This window comes from Perca fluviatilis, chromosome 9 (genome assembly GCF_010015445.1).
Source record: "Perca fluviatilis chromosome 9, GENO_Pfluv_1.0, whole genome shotgun sequence".
Classification (NCBI taxonomy): Eukaryota; Metazoa; Chordata; class Actinopteri; order Perciformes; family Percidae; genus Perca; species Perca fluviatilis.
In genome coordinates, this window is record NC_053120.1 from 28,685,641 (window position 1) to 28,705,898 (window position 20,258).

The following is a 20,258-nucleotide window of genomic DNA, read 5'->3' on the forward strand; positions in this document are numbered from 1 at the left end:
TCTGCCAAGCCCTTTGGAGAGTTATCATTTAACCATGCCCATTCATCCGGGGCATTTGGAGCCACTCAGCTCAGAAAATGAATAAAAGTCGACTATCAATCAACTATCAGTCTTTCAGTACAGCTGCTAAGTACATCAGTCAGGATGAATTCCCGCTTCTGATGGTGACCCCGCTCTTTCTCCACCCCACCTCTATCCGCAGTTTATCATTTCTAACCGCCCATCCGTCCTGTGACGGACGGGGCGGAAGCGGAGAAAGATGGAGGAGAAAGGGTTTGGATCAGTCTGGGCTCATGAATCACTCGTCCACACCGCTCAGAGAGATGCTCCGCGATCGATTTGCCCCGCATAAACACACACGCACACACACACACATACACACACACACACCAAACACACACAGTCACGCATACATGAACACACACTACTACTACTACTACTACTCCAGAGGCCCCTTCCACACTGACAGCTGGGCTATAGACTGCGGCCTGTATGTGCTTAACTGTAACATGAGGTCAATCAAGCGAGGCTCCCAGCCACATAGTGTAGAGTCATCGTTAGCTATACTACCGACTCAATCTGATGCTGTCTTCATGTGAACAAGCCCCTACAACTACAGTAGTTTGGAGACCGTGTAGACTGGATGAAAACTACAGCAGTATATACACACAGAAACATGAAGATAAAAATGCGTAAAGTTCACACAAATATGATACAGTCACATAGTGTCGCTATAGGTAGACTTCCTCTGCCCATCTTTACAGGGGAATGAGCTTCAAAACTAAGTTAACACCAGGCTGAAAAAGCTGCTTTTCACTGTCCCCTCTGGTTGAACGTATCAGGTCTATTTTACCTCTTATAAGTGTGTTTCCATCCACCTGTTTTTATGCACATTTCCAATTTCAAAAGAAAACCTGGGTGTGATTTCAGGACAAAAAAAAAAATCACTGGGATGCAATGGAAACAGACTTAGCAAATACATGATAACGTACATGAGGCATGTGACTTCAACGTTGCGTGGACTGATGAGGAGACTTTAACGTTCAAGACATCACACCATCATTTTAGATTCGACTGACTGATATTTTCAAAGGTGTGCCCTGTTTCAGTAGTAACCACACCCAACAGTGATGTCACGGTGTACTGACACACCCAAGAGTACACTTCTACATCACTGAAGCAAAAACCACTGGCTACAGGAAAAACAAGATTTTCAGGGGGGTGTTAAGTTGCTCTTTAAAGATAGCAGTGAGTTCTAGAAGTTCTTTTTTTTTTTATTCAAATCATTTGGTCATTTCCCAAACAGTTTTTGGACAGATTCTGTCTATAGGAGACAACAGTGACTGTTCTATTTCAAGTGATTTGCCTTAAGGCATTCATGAAAATCACATCTTAATACCAAAATGTGCTAGTTTTCCCTTTTTATTGGCGCAAACGTAAGGCATCACTCTCTTTGTGACCCCCCAATACCTTCTTTTTTGTATTAATGTACTGTGTGTGTGTGTCACTCACGTCACACATCTTGTTATAATCATTTACAGAATGTTACTCAAGAGCACTTCACATAGTATGCAGTTACATCCGCCCACCAAAAAAAAAAACCACCAGGGAGAAGGGGGGTGGGGGGGGGGGGGGGGGGGGGGGGGGGGGGGGGGGGGGGGGGGGGGGGTGTCGATCCAAAATTAAAAAAAAAAAAAAAGCTTTTTTAAATTTGTTGTTTGGGGGAGGGAGTGGTTGTTTTTTTTTGTGTTTTGTTTGTGGGGGGGGTGGGTGGGTGTGTTTTGGTGGGTGGGTGGGGGGTACTCCTGAAGTAAAGGCATAGTCATCCTTATTGCTGTCTCTGTCTGTCTCTCTTTCTTTCACACACACACACACACACACACACACACACACACACACACACACACACACACACACACACACACACACACACACACACACACACACACACACACACACACACACTTTCTGTCCAATATGGTGAAGAGCATATTGCGATATCTAAATCTGTAACAAAGAGAGACAGTCAGGTCTTGGTTCATTGCAGAGCATTTGGTCTCAGAGTGGTCTCATCACCTCTGGTTCTTCCCTCTCTGTCTTTTCTCCTCTGCTGGTCTCATGTCATCCCTCCTCATGTTGTTTTACACCTGTCTGTCACACCTGCATGCCAGACTTGCTCACATCCCCGTTCCCCTGGTTTCCCCCTCCTCCTCCACATCCTCCTCCGCCCATCCCATTTCTCTCCTCCTCATCATCGCTGTCCATGTCCTCACTCTTCCTTTTGCTGTAGCGCTCGTACAGCACCATGAGCACGCCCATCACCCAGGCCGACACCGTGCCGGCCGAGAAGATGACGAAGCCGATGGCGATGAAGAACAGGTAGTCCCAGTAGCCCAGGCCTTGGTGGCAGTCCGCCCGCAGCTGCATGCCGACCTCCGCCATCCGCTGGCCCGCCAGCTCTGGGGGACTGTGGCAAACTGTCTGGCCCTCGTCTGGAGGTGAAGGAGAGAGAGAGAGAGAGAGGAAGGGGGAAAGGAGATAAAGAGAGAATCGAGGAGTAAGGAGAGAGGAGATTAATGAGGAAAGATATAGTATAAAAGGAGAGCAGCGGCAGAGAATAATCAGTATGGTTGAAGACCAAGGGCATATCAGGGGAGACAAGGGAGAAAAAGGTTTAATTACTCTAGGGAAAAAGGTGTACAACAAAAAAAAGCCAGAACACACACACATATACACACACACACACACACACACACACACACACACACACACACACACACACACACACACTGTTAACAATGCAGTGATAACCTTTGAGATAAATGATGCCGAGAGACACTATAGATTTCCTCTAATGTAGGTCTTTAGCGTCTAGGACATAGCAACATTATTATGCTGCACACACACACACACACAAACACACACATGCTCACACACGTGCGCAGAAAGGTGACTTGACTTGACTGCAAGGCTCTGACACATTAAACCCTCGCATCCCATCATGCACATCATTATACACCAACAAATCACTCGGCAGAAGCTGAGAGATAAGGAGATGAGTGTTTTCCCTGACAAAACATCTGCCGTTCATAATGAGGAATATGATAATCAGCCGGGGCGACTTTCGACCACACGGGGCGGCAGAAAGGCTACAAGCCTTCGGAATACTGTAAAGTGTTTGTTTACGCCCTTTCGATGTTTCCCACAGAGAGGTCAAATGTCAGGATGGGCTGCAGAAGCTGGTCTGTATTCAGCGTCTCGCTCTAGAAGCTTATCACGCCCTGCTGCATGTTTTCATTCTGCTCCAGTGACTTTGCAGCATTAGCATATACAGTACAGTACCCTCACGTATATTAATTAGTATGAATGCAGAGTGCTACAAAGAGAAGAGAGCGCGCTCTGCTCTGTATGTTGTGATCAGAGATAAGAGGAGAGCAGGATACAGTATGCGCTGTTTCCCATTGGTTGGTCTGACTTTATCTCTCGTTTCAAGCTAATTCTTATGCTCCTTCGCTCCCACCCTGCCTGCGTGCTTAATTGCACTTGCACTCCGCAATAAGAGACGTTTTTTTTTTTTCAAGCTGGGAACAATGCAAGAGATGAGAGAGAGAGAGAGAGAGAGAGAGAGGCCGACAGGCGGACTGAAAAAAATGAAGAAAGAAAGACTGGAGGAACAATTTGGAAATATTTGCACAGAAAGAGTACACAAATATTCTACCATCCTGTCCATCATTCACCGCAGTAGCTTCCGGGGCGCGACATTTAAAAAAACAACAACAACTTAGTATCAAATGTGATTTAAAATGTAGCCAAGTACAATACTTCAGACAAAACATACTTAAGTAAAAGTACAGGTACAGATTTTTAAAAGCACTTTGAAAAGTACAGAAAAAAAACTACTCAATTACAGTAACGCGAGTAATTGTAATTCATTACTTTCCACCTCTGTATTTGCGTCAAGACATACTCAAAGGAAGGGACCGATGCAGGGAGTCTGACCTCAGAAGATGAGAGAGGAGGGAAAGGAGAGGACCGCAGTCCTGTCCGCTGATTGATTATTGCTGTTAACAATGTTAATTAAACCGCACTCATCTACGAATCAAGCCAAAGGTCTGAACATGGGGGAGGAGGGGGGAATATGATCTATACTTCTCCGACTACTTGCCAGGGCTTCGTGAGCAGGTTAAGGGAAAAGCAGGAGCTAGAAGTTGCGGAATGATTATGAAACCGAGCACTCAGAGCCCAGTTTGGCATCTCTACATAAACTTCACATAACACAAACTGACTTCAATCCTTCCTTTACAAATTCTGAAGTGCTTTATTCTCCTAATAACCACTGTAACCCCCGAGATAACACCGAGACAGATTAGTCTGCAAGGGCTAAAAATACTCGTATAACCAACCTGGTGTTTTGCCAAGGTTTTTACATGCCTGTCAAGGAAAACACATGAACACACTGCAACACACATCTGCAGGGGCTTGATAAGGTTCTTAATCAATACTGACTCGAACGATCGCCTCACCAGGGGGCTTTGTTTCAGATTTGAAGAGACAAGTTGTGCCGATGCTGTCGGTTTGAGTCTCTGTGACATGATGGTGTGTGTACGAATGCCCTTAGAAGTAGTCTATATCCAGGACGTTCCACTTCCGGGATTGCTCTGGTGATGCCGGAAAATTCTGCCGGATGTCATTATTTTCAGCCGGATGTCCGTTACCTTCCGCTTTCTTTGTGTTGTAATTTTAAACTTCGGTGGATTTATGAGGGCTATGGTTAGCTGCTCCTCTGATCTCTGCAGAGTAAATCCAGACAGCTAGCTAGACTATCTGTCCAATCTGAGTTTTCTGTTGCACGACTAAAACAACCTTTCAGCGTACACACGTTCCACCAAAACAATTTCCTTCCCGAGCCTATTTTCCAGCGGCACCGTGGCTCCGTCCGGCACTTGGCGCCGCCCGTGACAATTGTGATTGGTTTTAAAGAAATGCCAATAAACCAGAGCACGTTTTTCTCCCATCCCAGACTGCTGTGTGGACTGGCCAGACCCTCCTCCGCAGCGCTGTGGAGGAAGGTCTGAGAAGTTACAACAGGTCAGGATTACGCACACTGTCGACAGAATTACAGCGAGTGGACCAGGTGGCTGTTAAAGTGTGTGTATGCATGTCCTTTCCAGGCAGAAAATAACAGGTGGTATTAGGCTATTGAGTAAGCAGGGAACATTATGCAAGTTGTTATGGTGACAAGTGATGTGCGAAGATTACTGTACAGTTATTCACTATGTAACACACTCAGCAGACACGCTATCTTTTTAACTGAGTAGGAGGAAGGCTTCCCCAAACTGTCACTTTCCATTCTCCCTCTCCTGGTCTCCACTCACTGTCAGCACACGTCTTCCAGTGAAAAGCTGCACAAAATGTTATTCTATCTGAAATTATAGTAAATACTCTGTGAAAATGTAAGAAAATGTGGTGCTGGGTGCCGCGTGGTCAACCAAATAAACAAACTGCAAAATTATACACAGGTAGCCTATTATCATGAAGCAGATAAGCTTCCAAAATGGGACTCGTGGGTGATAGTGTAAAAAATTAAGCAAGTGTCTCTTTTGTTTCTCCTTTTTGGAAATCAAAAGTATTGGAGAGTGGTTGCATGAATCACTGGCACAATCTCCCCAGCTGTGTTTCCAAATGAGAAATTGGACTTGCATTAGCGGCTTTATTGACGCTTAAAGGATTGTTCTTCACCATTGGAAGAGAAAATGTGCTGCCACAGTTTTGTTGCCTTTATGGAGTTTTTTTGTACTTTTTGTGTCTTATTTTATTTTTATCAGATACCTTTTATGTGTTAAGTACGTTGTTGTGTTCTGTTTCTTCATTTGTCTTTATATCTTGGAAAATAACAATTGCAATGAGCTTCATTATGCCTCTCTTTTTATATTTCTCTCACAGCTCCATTTATTTTTCTCTTTTTCTTCCCCTGTCTCTGAGGCCCATCAGTTACTATCTGTCACCGTCTGTGACGGTCTGGGCTGGCCATAGCTGATCTGCTCTGTCTCATTACCCTGCCAAGCTTGCCTCAGGACAGGTGTGTAGATTTTATTTCTTGTGTATGTGTGTGTGCAGTGAGTTTGCTGTCTATTACCTTTTACAATATAGCCGGATGCTGGAGCAGTGAGTTACAATCAGTGACTGTACAAACACAACGCAGCAAACAGGCCCCTCGGGGTGCTTGGTTCTCGCCTGTCCCTCCTCAGCCACTGTTTCCTGCACGTTGCAACAATTCAGACTTTGTACACAGCGCTTGGCTGTGTGTTACTGCCGTCTGGTCTCGTCTCAAAGAAAAGCGTAATAAAAGCCAGGACAAATCTCTAAAAAGACTTTCAACCAGAATTTGTCAGGTGTAGTTGAAGTTAGAAACCATTTTTAAGCCTATAGGTAAAAACCTGTCTCTCACCCACAGGATGTTACTCCTCTTGTCATTGTTGTCCTTGAGACAATTTCTCTGAAATATGCTTTTTGGGCCTTCACTCACAGTTTGAGATGTCCCAAGCTGATCTTTTTGATTAGTATTAAGGCCCATTAAGCCAATATAGTATTGATGTGTATCACCTATATTAAGCCAGATTAATTTCTCAATCCTCACTTTTCTCTTTGCATTTATCTCAGGGAGATTTTGCAGCACTTTGTCCAACGCTGTTGGTTAAAAAACTGCATTTAAAACATTTTACATGACATGAATATAGGAAGCCATTTCTGTAAGGGTGTCAGTGACGCAGACATCTTCTTAAAGCGAGCCTTATGCTGCATTCGTGTGCTGTCGGATTAAGCTATTGTAACAGTAGCACAAGTGGAAAAAATGAGTCATAAAGTCAGCGAACTGACTCAGTTTGCTAACATTAGCTAACATTAGCCATTATTATTATTTGTCAGAGGGGGATTGTGTTATCCCTTCAGTGCGCCCAGATAGCTCAGTTGGTAGAGCAGGTGCACACATATAGAGGTTTAGTCCTCGACGCAGCAGCCGTGGGTTCGGCCCTTTGCTGCATGTCATTCCCCCTCTCTATCCCCTTTCATGTCTTCATCTGTCCTGTCAAATAAAGGCCTAAAATGCCCCAAAAAGAATCTTTAAAATAAAAAAAAAAAGTTACCTAGTCTCTCTTCACTGTATTATTACTGTAACTTAGGCTGCACCAAGTGCAGTTCAAGTGTTTGAACTCTGCAGCCGTATTATGTGTGCGAACACAAATGTCAGATTAAAAAGTATTGGCAGATAATATATAAGTAATAATAATTACCAAACGCAAGGGAGAAAAAGGCCTCTGAATTGCACATCGCAAATATATTTTTCCCTTTGCTACCAAACATTTGCGGCATTTTTAGAGAGAATTCACAATCAGAGATAAGAGAAAATAATTTGAGCATCACTGAAGAACACAGGGAAAAGTGGCAGCCGGGATGATTCAATCTCCGTTCAGTCTCTCTTCACCGTCTGTTTCTCTGTCACTCAGTGTTTTCTAACTCATCTCATTATTCAGGCTGGGAAACCACTCAGACATCATTCTGGCAAAAAGCCATTTTCAGTGTTTTTCTCTGCCCTGATTTCTTTCTCTGAATCTTATCTTTAATAATGTAGGCTTTAGCACTTTAATTTCTAATAACACTCCTGCATTGTAACATATGGTCCAATATTTAAGAATTCAAATTTCCTGTAGTTAAAGGGGCTGTACTCGACAATCAGAAAATAATTAGAGCAGCAAAAACATATTTGCTATGTGGAGTAATGGCGTCCTGAGCAGAGAATGAAGTCACACTCCCCTGTGTGTGAGTTGTAATCTGAGCTCCACTGTATTTTGTTTTGATAACTGCTGTGGCCGCCGCGCATGCATGTGGGCGTGAAAAAACATAGGTATTTCACATATTGGGGAACGGTCTGTGAGAGCCGTGTGGCCCGCTGTTTTTTCTTTTAGTATTTTGAGTACAGCCCCTTTAATAACCAGAAGTCCAGTTTTCTGTGTTTCAGCTAACAGGGCTGGGAAAGCTTCCTCTAAGATGTGTTTTTGTGTGGCTGCTTATGAGGCACTTATTCAAAGATGTTATTTGATTTAAAAGAATGCCCTTTTGAAAATCTATCTTTAAAATGTTTTTAAAAGAGCCCAAACTTCTTGATTGAGAGTTTGGACAGTGTCTGTGCCAGTGCTGCTTGCCAACTTGAGAAAAGAAAAGTACCCTTATTTCAACTTGCCTTGGCCCTTATCCTATTCAGTATGTCTACAGAGAATTAAAACGCAAGAGAAACGTCCTTTAAGTCTCTGCATGTGTGGCCCTAATAACATCACTCTGTAGATACCAAATTAGAAGGAGACGAGTGCCTCAGGAACTAACCTGAACACGTGTTCAGGTTAGAGTGTGTATGCATGTATTAGAGTAAGAAACTCAGAGAGTGGGTGGAAGGCAGAGATAAATGTGTGTGTGTGTGTGTGTGTGTGTGTGTGTGTGTGTGTGTGTGTGTGTCTTTGTTGCCGCAGTGTAGCTTAAATTGTGCAGTGTTATTCCAGCAGTTTCAGGACAGCGCTGCAGCCTTGAAGAATTCACACTTTTCTCCATGCATGCTGCACTGCAGTTTCCATATTCCTCCACCTTAAACAAGCGCTGGCTGGAAAATGCTGCAGCAGAAGATGGATACAAGTTGGCGCCCACTCTGCCCTCTTATGATGAGACCGTCTGCTCTAAACGTTAATCTTTGGCAACACATTTCTTCTCTTAGTTGCTGTCAGACTGGAGTTGGACAGGATGTCACTGTTTTCTGGTCCTCCCACACCAGGTCAGGACGCAGAGCATGGTGGTCGTTTATCTGTCCTGACCGTGCTGAGACCTATCGTGTTCTTGCTGTGCGTGATGTCACTGTGTTATGGTAATATTACCAGGGTGGTGGTCAGGGGTGTCAGTGTGACATGATGTGGGTCTTTCCACTGACCGGACACAAAGCTCTGCGGCACTGTGACACACCACAGGCCAGGGGCTATAAGGCCAAAAATAGTCCTCAAGGAAATAAACTGCAGTACTCAGAGGAATATACGCACTCTCAGATACAGGGGAACAAATATCGGAGGTTACAAGCCCTCAAACACCACACACAAGCACAGTTTTCCGGGAAATGTGAATGGGGACCGCAAGGTTTTTTTCTACTATATCTCAAAGAGAAAACACACAGCACGAAATCCGTTGAGCAAAAGTGTGGGTGTTTATGTGTGTGCGCATACATTTGTGTGTGTGTGTGTGTGTGTGTGTGTGTGTGAGTTGCTCTATGAGTCGCTGCCACCGCAGCGGTGTGATACGGTCTCCGTGTCAAATCATCAGCTGGATGGTTTCCAAGCTCAGCACTGACACACTGACAGAGAGCAGGGCTCATCACCTCCCTGGAGGAGGGGCTATTGTGTAAGGGGCGAGACGCCGCTGACAAACATCCCGTGACTCTTTAATGAACTTCACTCTGTTTTCCTCCGACTCTGCCGCTCGACACGTTAAGGGGCAACGAGCAGCGGAATAACAATCATTTCTCAGGCTTTCTCAGGACTACAATGTAAATGCAAACGCATCCAAAGACGCCTGCGGTCTACGCAGTAAAAAAAAAAAAACTGGTTGAATTTATGCGTTTCACGCGCGTGCATGCATGAACGCTACACACTATGTTCACATTAAACACTGATGATGATGATGATGATGATGATGATGATGATGATGATGATGATGATGATGATGATGATGATGATGATGATGATTAGAGTGGTGAGGTATTAACCTGGGAGGCAAAGAGCCTGTCCTGTGAACTGGGAACAGAGCTATTTATAAGCAGATTAATTATGCCAATGCATATGGTAATCAGTATGGTTGTGATCTCGTGTAGCGGGGGAGGAAGAGGCTATAGACACAGAAGGAGGTCAAGCACTGCTACTGTGCAGGCGCTCTGCAGCTGACCTAGACCCCTGACCTTCCTGTGGAAGCTGGCTACTGAAAATAGGATCTGGGGTATTATTTCTGAATACACGTGATCATAATGAGCATTTATGCCCTTATGCTTGCTGCCAAGAGAGCCCAGTAAGTACGGATTTGTTGTTTTGCAGGTCAGAAGACGTCTGGAAGTCGAGGTTACATCTGTTAGGTCTGCGTGAAAAACGCAGCCCTCTCATTTATTTGAATGGAGCCAGGCCAGCGACGCAGCTGGGATCCCAGCACACATAGCTCCGGCAAAACAACTCATTAACAGCAAAAATGTTGAACCAGGCTCAACTTTTGCCCCTGCTTTACGTCTACCGGCAAGGCACTGCATTGGCCAATCAAATACACGTAAGTGCACTTTCTTGGTAGATTGACAATATGGTGTATTTCTACAACCCGTTCTCACGGCCACTTGGTCAGGACCCCTTGACCTCACTTCTTTAACGCACTGAGTACCACTTTAGAGTCCGTTTTGCACGGGCAGGGCATCCTCTGAGGAGGAAGTCAGGTGACGTAGTTTAGACCCAATCACAATGTTTGTTTACAATAACTTCAGGGCCACATTCAGCCCCACAAAACGTAGCAACACATTTTTTTAAACTGAAAAGGGGGTACATTGAACACCCTGTTGTGTGCGCAAGCGCGCGGCCTTTTTATTACCACGAGTTTACATCCACGTCTCTGCTGATTGGGTATCACCTGTGACACAGCAAATAAACGAGAGACACACCCACCAGACGAAAGAAAACATATCTCAAAGCCCGTTGCACACCGTTCCGAGGAAACATGTCGTTCAACCCATAGACAGTATATAATGGACCAACAGACCCCGTTGCTCTGGACGGAGACTAGTGAAGGATATTAGAAGCACTTTTCCGGTGATGGCCAGCTTTACTGCGCAGCCTCCAACTGAGAGAGACAGCGTAAATGTGATGTGAGCAACGTGTCTGAAAGTTGTAAGTCTTCTGGTAGCTGTGCCAAGAGAAATCTCAATCATTCCCAATCTTACAGAGACGGAGAGTGTAGGTATATGTAAGGAGATAACATGGGCACAGGCTAATTATTGCTGACTAACATGCTAGTTAACATTAGTAATTAATCCTAAACAGCTCATGTAAGTCGAAACTGCCTGCAAGCTTATCCTGTACTATACGGTAATTCCTCTACTATGTGACACAATCATTAGCCTATTTTTACAAAAACGTCTGCTACGGAGCCATAACGTGAGGTACAAGGCAATGGAGCCTTTTATACATTGTCGTGTTTCTTTAGAACTAAACAATGGACAAATAGAGTCTTTAAACGCTTCAGATGTAAAGTTATTCGCTGTCAAGTGGCGCCAAAATGAATGCTAGTCAGTGGAATGCTAACGGGAGGTGATGGCCAGGTAGCAACAAAATGGCGCCATAGGAGGTTCAAGTTCTGAAGCGAAGCTTACCCCATTGGTTCAACCATTGACATATATATTAATGGACCAATAGACCCCGTTGCTCTGGACGGAGACCAGTGAAGGCTATTAGAAGCACTTTTCCGGTGATACCTTGCTTTACTGCGCAGCCTCCAACTGACAGAGACAACGTAAATGTGACGTGAGCAACGTGTCTGAAAGTTGTAAGTCTTCTTGTAGCTGTGCCAAGAGAAATCTCAATCATTCGCAATCTTACAGAGACGGAGAGTGTAGGTATATGTAAGGAGATAACATAAGCACAGGCTAATTATTGCTAACTAACATGCTAGTTAACATTCGTAATTAAACCTAAACAGCTAATGTAAGTCGAAACTGCCTGCGAGCTTCTCCTGTACTATACGGTAATTCCTCTACTGTGCGACAGTAAGTCACTTAGTTATGACACAATCGTTAGCGTATTTTTACAAAAGCGTCTGCTACGGAGCCATAACGTGAGGTACAAGGTAATGGAGCCTTTTATACATTGTCGTGTTTCTTTAGAATTAAACAATGGACAACTAGAGTCTTTAAACGCTTCGGATGTAAAGTTATTCGCAGTCAAGTGCCGTAAAAAAAAAATGGCGGTCAGTGGAATGCTAACAAGAGGTGATACCTTTGTAGCAACAAAATGGCGCCATCGGAGGTTCGCGTTCAGAAGCGAAGCTTACCCCCTTGGGTTCAACCAGGAAACCGTAGCAAAATGGTGCACATTGAGATTGAACGTGCCCCTGGGTAAAGAAAAAAACAGCGTCCTTTCCATACATTTTACAGACACTGAGCAAGGTGAAGAACAACTGGATATACTCTCCTCTCATTTTATCTAAAACATACTTTTACCAACATTAGGTTGGAGAACTAATGTATAATTTATAATTTAAATAAAAATAATTACCTGTTTGGTCAACAACTAAAGAAAATGACACCACCCTAAGCTGTGAGCGGTGAGATGTTACTAGCGTAACTCTTTTTAACATACACACACAAGTGGCAGAGGCTGCCATACGAGGTGGCACCTGCTCATCAGGAGCAATGAACATTCACATGCATACACACACACACACACACACACCGATTGGCACAGGCATCGGGAGCAATTAGGGGTTCAGTATTTCTTGCCCAAGCACACTTTGACAAGTAGACTGCAGCGGCCAGAGATCTAACTACTTTTTCTTCAAGGTTCAAGTTTTGTTTAGTTTGGATATGAGATGAATACGAATACGAAAAACGTTATTGTCCACAGATGTGAAAATGTTTCTTCGGTTTCACCAAGAATACGAGAGAGACAGGACATTACAAACAGTACATAGCCAAGACGGCAAGACGGACAAAACAGACAATACGTTTAATAAAAAAGTGACTTTACAAAGGTTACATTTACAAAAGTAAATAAGTAAATAAATAGATAAATATAGCCTACTAAAAATGCTTGCTGTGCATAAAACCTGCAACCCGGAAGTCTGCCTGGCCCTACATTCCATTTTTAAGTACGGTTCCCAGTGTTATTTAGCACCTTCAGAGCATTGGGGACGAAGGATTTCTTAAAGCTGTTTCTATTTGCTGTTGGAACTCTAAAACGCCTCCCTGAGGGTAGAAGTTTAAATTCGCTGTGTGCTGGGCTGGTTATACAATGATCTGTCACCGGGTATTTTGCTTTTTTATCTTACCTTTCCAAAAAAAAAAAAAAAAAATCTATTTCTTTTTTTTACTATTTGCATTTGTATTCTATGGGTTTTCATCTATATTGATTGTCTTATTTTAAGGATATTTTGTTATAATAGCTGATGTGTTTATGAATTGGATCCCCTTTTGATGAGTTTTTACAGCCTGACTTGCAGGTGTAAAGATGTTGTTGGTTCAGGCTGTGAATTTGACACCTGTCAAAGGTCCACGACCGAAACGTAATATACTCAGTGCCGCAGCGTGCGGAACTCAACCTTCTCTTTCACGGGATCTGCTTTTTCTACGCACCCATCTACCAGATGTATATTAGTCAATATTTACTTGGGAAATATAGACATTAAAATGAATTGTTGAAACAATGGTTGTACTGTATGAGATGGACATCTTATAAACTCAACCACATTCTAAAGACGACTGCTTTTACTGGGAGCCTGTGATATAAGATGTAAGACTTTTTAGGCCCCTCCTCTGACAGCGAAGCTCAAGTACCTCGCCGTTTAGCCAGCTAAACGCATCATACAGGGGTTGGCTAAGACTAAGAATAGCTGACCTTTTCTCCATCACATCCACTAGGGCTGAATAACACACGCCTTCTGATTCCGCTCCTCTCAAATATGGCATTAGTCAGATTACCACCATCCTCCTTTCCATCATTTCTCCAAATGATCCCATCTTCCTCTGGCGGAGGATGAGTGCAGAGAGAGTGAAGGTCAGATAGCAACAGCTATCTCTCTCTCTCTCCTCTTTCCTCTATCGCTCCCCTTATCAGTCTTCCTCTCTTTATCACCTCCCACTTTTCATTCCCACTCGGGCACGTTTAGCAAGGATTCTCCCCGCAGCCTTTATCACTCCATTTCCCTCTTCTTTTTCTACGTCCTTCCATTTCTCTCAGTTTTGCTCTGTCATCTTCACACTCTCTTTTCCAATTTTATTCTCTTGGCTCGCATAATGGTTGGACGCACACACAGACAGACACACACACACACACACACACACGAGCACACACACACACACACACCTGAGCTAACTCCCCTCTGTGCCTCAGGTGATCACATCACAAACACGCCCACACAAACTCGTCGTTTTTTTAAGCTTACACCACAAAGGCACAGAGACATAAAAACATATACAGGCAACACTACACAAGTGGGCCAGTTGAATTTGATATGCTCCTGCGCACCAGATGGGTCTGAGGAATCGCTCCAGCTGATAAATAATGCATCGTCTACCTGTATTAAATTGAATCAATGCCACGTTGTCATAATGAATGTTTTAATGGATTTGAGTGACGGATCTGGGGCACAGACGATTGGTGACTCCTTTGTACTCTGCCTTTTTTATCTTCTCCCACTCTGTATCTCTCTGTTGCAAAGTCCATCTTAATCCGTCCAATTCTTCAGCCCTTTCTGTCTTATCTCATCTTTTTGTCCTCTATTCTTTTTGTAACGCCATGTCAGTCGGTCCCTTGTCTCATCTCATCTCCCAAATTATCTAAGATTCACTTTCATTAAGGATAAATCAAGTTCAAATGGTGCAATAACCTCTCATTCCTCCTGTCTCTGAAGCTGTGGACCTCTGTTTCTCTCGCTCTTTGTATGAATATTTAACTCTTGCCCCGTGCGTGGCCCTCTCCTTGGCTCTTTGCCTCGGGTTTGTGAGCAACAGCCAGAAATACTTTCCTCAAACACTGGAGCCATAACACCACCAACTCTGCCAGCCCAGGAGAAGCCACTTACATTCTGTGTATTTAGCTGAGGCCCTTGTCAAAATCGACCTACAGTCAGTATGGTGGGTCGGTCGACAGGCTGAAATTCTATTATGACAAGAGAGGAAATGTAGGTATATTCCCTGAGTAAGGGGAATTGATGATAGCGAATAATAAAGTGTTCGGGGCCGAAAGGTCAGACTGTTTGGAGGACAGATATGGAGTAGAGAAAATAATGTAAAACTTTAACTCTAAAATACCATCATCACATTAAACATGGCAAATGAGGCTGAATGCCAACCAGTAGCATTTTACCCACAAGGAGCTCTGACAATTAGAATCATTCACATGAGAGTATTCAAAACCACATGAGACAATTGACCAAAATCTAAAGAAGCCAAATCATCTGCATCTGAATAAAATGCAGCATGCTAAAAAGCTAAATTATTTCATATGTCGAGGGATTTGGTCAAATCTTGACAACATGTGAAAACACAGACAAACAGTACTGACAAATATTTTAAAAAAATATTTAATTTTCCTTTTCATTCTTTCCTTTAATAAGTAAAGCTGCATTATTGTTATTACCGTTGCCATTTGGGTGCAGAACTCAACACAAACAAACAAATCTCCCAAATTTGACATATTATGGCCTTGTAAAGTTGATATGGCCAACATGTTAGCTATTGCATACAACTATTGCATATAATACAAAGTGTCCAGCAGACACTAAGCAACATTATCATTCATTTGGAGTCATGTTTCTGGCCACCTGGCAAATGCAAGCATAATATTCACTCTCTTATAGCTCTGTATTTGTTCTCCAACAACAACTCCTGAGGGAATTATCTGGCTCTTTAGCTGCTAAATGTTCCACTATGTTCACCTGCTAGTGTCTAACTGTGCTTCTGTCTGCTATTTAGGTGCTGAGACGGTAGTGTTCCGTGGATTTTAAGAGTGTTTCCCCTGACAACAGCTGCCTACTGCTGAGGCAGAAAACAGCGCTACGAGACTGGTGAGAGAACTATTAAAGTTGCAGCCTGACGGCTTTTTACAATATGGGACATTTCATTTTCATTCTCTTTGTTTTACGACCTTTAGTTTATGTCTAGGGGAACTCAGGGAGTAACATAAAAGGTTGACCAAAACATCAATGAACAAACTGCTTATAAAGGCCGACCTAAAACACACGGAGAGGAAGCTCTCTTGCAGAAAGAGGCCAAAGTAAAGTCAGGGGACATAGCAATCTTTTTATAACTTTACTGTTCCACAATTTTTCTTTTTTTTTTCACACAATTTGTTACTAACATATTGAACTTGAACTTCCATTTGGGACAGTCTAGGAATAAAACAATATCCAAACAGTGCACCGAGAAGCACTGACCTCCACCAGCTCAGACAGAACCTACTGAATGTCATTTCAAATATTCTTGTCTTTGATGTCTCTGCACTTTCTCATGTTCACTCCATCTTTCTATTGCTTTCTCACTTTCTTTCTTTCTTTCTTTTTGTTGTCTTTATTTCTTTTGAACAGACACAACTTAAATGCACCTGCTGACCTCGCTGCTTTACTGAAGCCACACTTTGACTTTGAAGGGTGCCTGAGTCAAGCCATGTCAACCTTCCTCACACGCCAGACGAAGAGAAACGGAGTGACCCCAGCAAAAAAAAAAAAAAAAAAAAAAAAAACAAAAAAAAAAACAAAAAAAAAAAAAAAAAAAAAAAAAAAACACACACCCCCCACCCCCAAACAGAAAAAAAAAAATAGCTAATGACAGCTGGAATCTCTGTACAGTAGACTCACAGCCCTGCAGTCAGATCGGAGGGCATTCATGACCACAGGAACACACTGCATGTTATCTCTCTCTCTCACTACAAACACACACACACACACACACACACACACACACACACAAGCACCCACACACATCCATGCTCACGTTACCCCATTTACTCTGTTAAATTGGTAAATGGAGTTCTTTATGAGTGCCATATCGATAGGTGATTTGTGAAAGCCGTTGTGAGTGTTACAGTGATGTGCGTTCCTGACAGAACTCCTCTCTCAATGCATTACAATCACTGACTCCAAACTCCTCTGGTCACATTTATAACTTTTAAAATATATTGTGATGGTAAAGCCAGCTGGGATTTTATAGTTCTACTAGCTGGGATTCAAACAAGGCGAACAATAGCTCAGCTGTGGGTGTGTTGTGTTGTGTCACTTACAATTCAAAAGCCCTTCTGTCAGAATATTTGTTCAGATTTGTTTTTTGCAGAAATGTGTTTGTGTAAGGACTGGGCTTTTGGTGGGATGAATAGCAGAGCAGAGTGCGCACAGTAAGTGTGTGTGAGTGCGGGTGTGCGCCTGTGTGTGCCAGTTTTTGAGCGTGCTTCACTCGGTGTGAAAGTGAAGGTGGATAACAACTTCAGCGAGCTGCTGTCTTCTAGTGGCCTTCCTCTCAAGCTCCTTGTCTCTTCCCACAGACCCCGGCCTCAGGGTCTCCCCTGACCTGCATAACACACTTAACAGGAGTGAGTCACTTGCACACACACACACACACACACACACACAAACTAAACATGTACACAGTCATTAATAGGAGCATGGCAGCTTTTTTTGAGCACCATCAATAACCATCTGGACTGAAGGGCCAAAGCATACTGTGTGTTTGTACAAGTGTGCATGCGTGCAGATAGGAGAAGCTAGCCAGAAGAAAACTGGTACAAAATGACACAATCATCCTTTCAGCATTATCTCTGCCTGCCTCCAGGACGCAGAAAGCAAGGCAGTGCATTAAGATCACTATAGGATGTTCCGGCCGCGATAATAAGCAAGGCCACATTGTTCCAAAGACATGAACGGGCTCACCTGCTTAGGACTAAGCTCACTTAACATTTACCTGCAAAGGTCATGTGAGCTTATTCTGGCTCAAAGGCCCATTGTTGGTGATTTCTTGGGTCACTCTAATTCAATCCGCCTCTGTGTAAGGATGGACAGATAAAGTAGGTGGCCGTTGCTTTTCCAAGTAAGCGTAACACAAGTCTGCTGATTTGTTTGAGTAAACTTGAGCCATTACTAAGACGTGAAGGGCAAGTTTGGAGGGATTGCAACGAAGTCTTCAGATTGCTCTGACTCTGAGGTCAAACCATTAGCTCTGGAGTGTGTTTGGGTGTGTGTGCGTGCATGTGTGTGAGTGTGTGTGTGTCTGTGTGTGTGCGTACACATCCACAGAACAAAGGGAGATTAAGAGTGAATTAAGTGGCCCACCATCAGGGACTAAATTGACCAGGCGCCCACGATCAAATTATCTAAATGAGCTGATGTGACAATAACAAACGATGAGACCTTGGAGTGTCTTTGACTCGTAGTCTTAGCAGAGAAACAGTTTGTTTTCTGGCCAGAATGAGGATCCCTCTTCCAGATCCAAACTAACAAGAGACCACCTGCTAGAGGTCAGACTGCTGCCACCTGAACAGTGACGAGGCATTGGGCTTACAGGCCACATTTTGGCAAAGGACGCCGGCAGGATAGGTTTCTTCTGAGATGCCAATGCCAGAACAAGTCTTTAATGGTCATTTAAAAATTATATATATAATAAGTTTTTTTGACAGATTTGTTTAGATCACTGTGAATGTTCTGTGTGTATGTTTAGAGATTGACAACTATGTATTGACTTCTTTCAGACTCCTTCCATCCTCACCTTGGAACTTGAAGCCCTCGATCTGCACCCAGAGGCAGAGGTCCTCCGTGTCACAGTCGCAGCTCCAGGGGTTGCCGCTGAGCCCCAGCGAGCGCAGAGAAGGCAGGGCGATCAGGCTGCTGATGTTGAGGGCCGTCAGGTTGTTCCGGCTCACATCCAACACCTGCAGAGCCATGTTCTCCGAGAAGGCATCCGGGTGGATCTCCCCCAGACTCGGGTTATCCGTCAGCCGAAGCATCACCAGAGACGCCAGGGGCCCGAAAGTACGGTCCTCGATCTGCAGCAGGGTGTTGAACGACAGGTCCAGGTAGGCGAGTTTCCGCAAATTCCCGAAGGTGGACTCGGAGATCTCGGTCAGAGAGTTGTTGCTGCAGTCCAGATAGACCAGATCGGACAGGTAGTTGAGCTGAAGCGCCGGGAGTTCCCCGATGCGGTTGTTGGAGATGATGAGCTGCCGTGTTGCCAGGGGCAGGTCATTGGGGAACATGGTGAGCTCCTGCCCGGCGCACTGGACCACCAGCTGGTCGTCGCACACGCATCTGTCGGGGCAGCCGGCTGTGAGAGCCGGGGAAGGGGTCACCCCCATCACGAAGATAAAGAGGAAGAGGAGCCGGAGGGACTGGGCGCTGGGCTCGGGCAAGAGACGCATGACGAGGCCGCCCAGAGCGTCATGAACTCGGGCTGAGCTGGACCAGGACTCCCCGGCGCTTTCCGGGCATCCTGCATGGGTCTGAGGAGCTGTGACAGAGGCGAGATGGCTGCTCTGAGTGTATGGCTGTCGCTGCCTACAAGCCTGGCTGCTGTTTATATCCAGCCTCTCTTTCTCTTTCAGAAAGACTATCGGTCAGTCACTCACACGCACTCTGGCGCGCAACGAACGTCGCCACAAGACATCATTTCAGAAGGTGACCGAGAAACGCTTATCGCTCTGTGGGTGAGAATGGCCCAGCTTACCGGACTTTGTCCCGCATGAGAAGACCCCAGAACCACTGGATGTTGTCGATCACCCCCTCGGTGACTCATCTTTGTGAATTAGTTGTCGCCAGCAGAGTGCATTGTTTATTTAGTTTCTAAACAAATATGCCGTGACCTGCGCACAATTCCTGAATCCTGGATGTAGACTCCCCGCGGAAACGCGCCGCGCTCACATATGTCCTTGACTGTTGTTGGTCTGAGTGTGTGTGGGTCTGTCTGTCGTACGCCGCTGTCCAGCAGACAAGTCGGGGTTTTTCTCAGGAGCGCGATGGAAAGCGCGTCCTTCCACTGCGCTCACACCGCTCTGTATACTGTGGCTCTCCGCTGCGCTGTGGTGAGACTCTTTTCCTCTGCGCTCCCTCTCTCTCTCTCTCTCTCTCTCTCTGCTCTCTGCCTCTCCATGCGCACACACTGCAGCTCTGCACACACACACACACACACACACACACACACACACACACACACACACACACACACACACACTACAGGTAGCCTACTTTGTGTTGCGTGTTTTGGCAATGGTGCGATTGCAATGGTGACGTCACCAGGTGTTTCTGAGAAAACCAGACGTCCAGAGTGCAGAAACTCAAAGTAATGAGGACAGGTTTCTCTCCCTCTCTCTCTCTCTCTCTCTCTCTCTCTCTCTCTCTCTTTCTCTGTGTGTGTGTGTGTGTGTGTGTGTGAACGCAGCACCCCTCTTAGCCACGCACAGATTTACCAGGCCTTATCTCATGTGGTCCAGTGGCTAATTTCTCCTCAC

The 20,258-nt window shown here is 44.5% G+C and overlaps 1 protein-coding gene across 1 annotated transcript; it reads right to left on the reverse strand.

Annotated features, from left to right (window-relative positions):
* Positions 1-1,805: 1,805 nt before the first annotated feature.
* Positions 1,806-19,810, reverse strand: LOC120566211 (leucine-rich repeat-containing protein 52-like). The gene is made up of 2 exons (XM_039812532.1): positions 18,524-19,810; positions 1,806-2,492 (listed from the first exon to the last, which is right to left on the reverse strand). The coding sequence occupies exons 1-2, from the start codon at positions 19,170-19,172 to the stop codon at positions 2,155-2,157; spliced, it is 987 nt and encodes a 328-aa protein (XP_039668466.1). The 5' UTR covers positions 19,173-19,810; the 3' UTR covers positions 1,806-2,154.
* Positions 19,811-20,258: the final 448 nt, after the last annotated feature.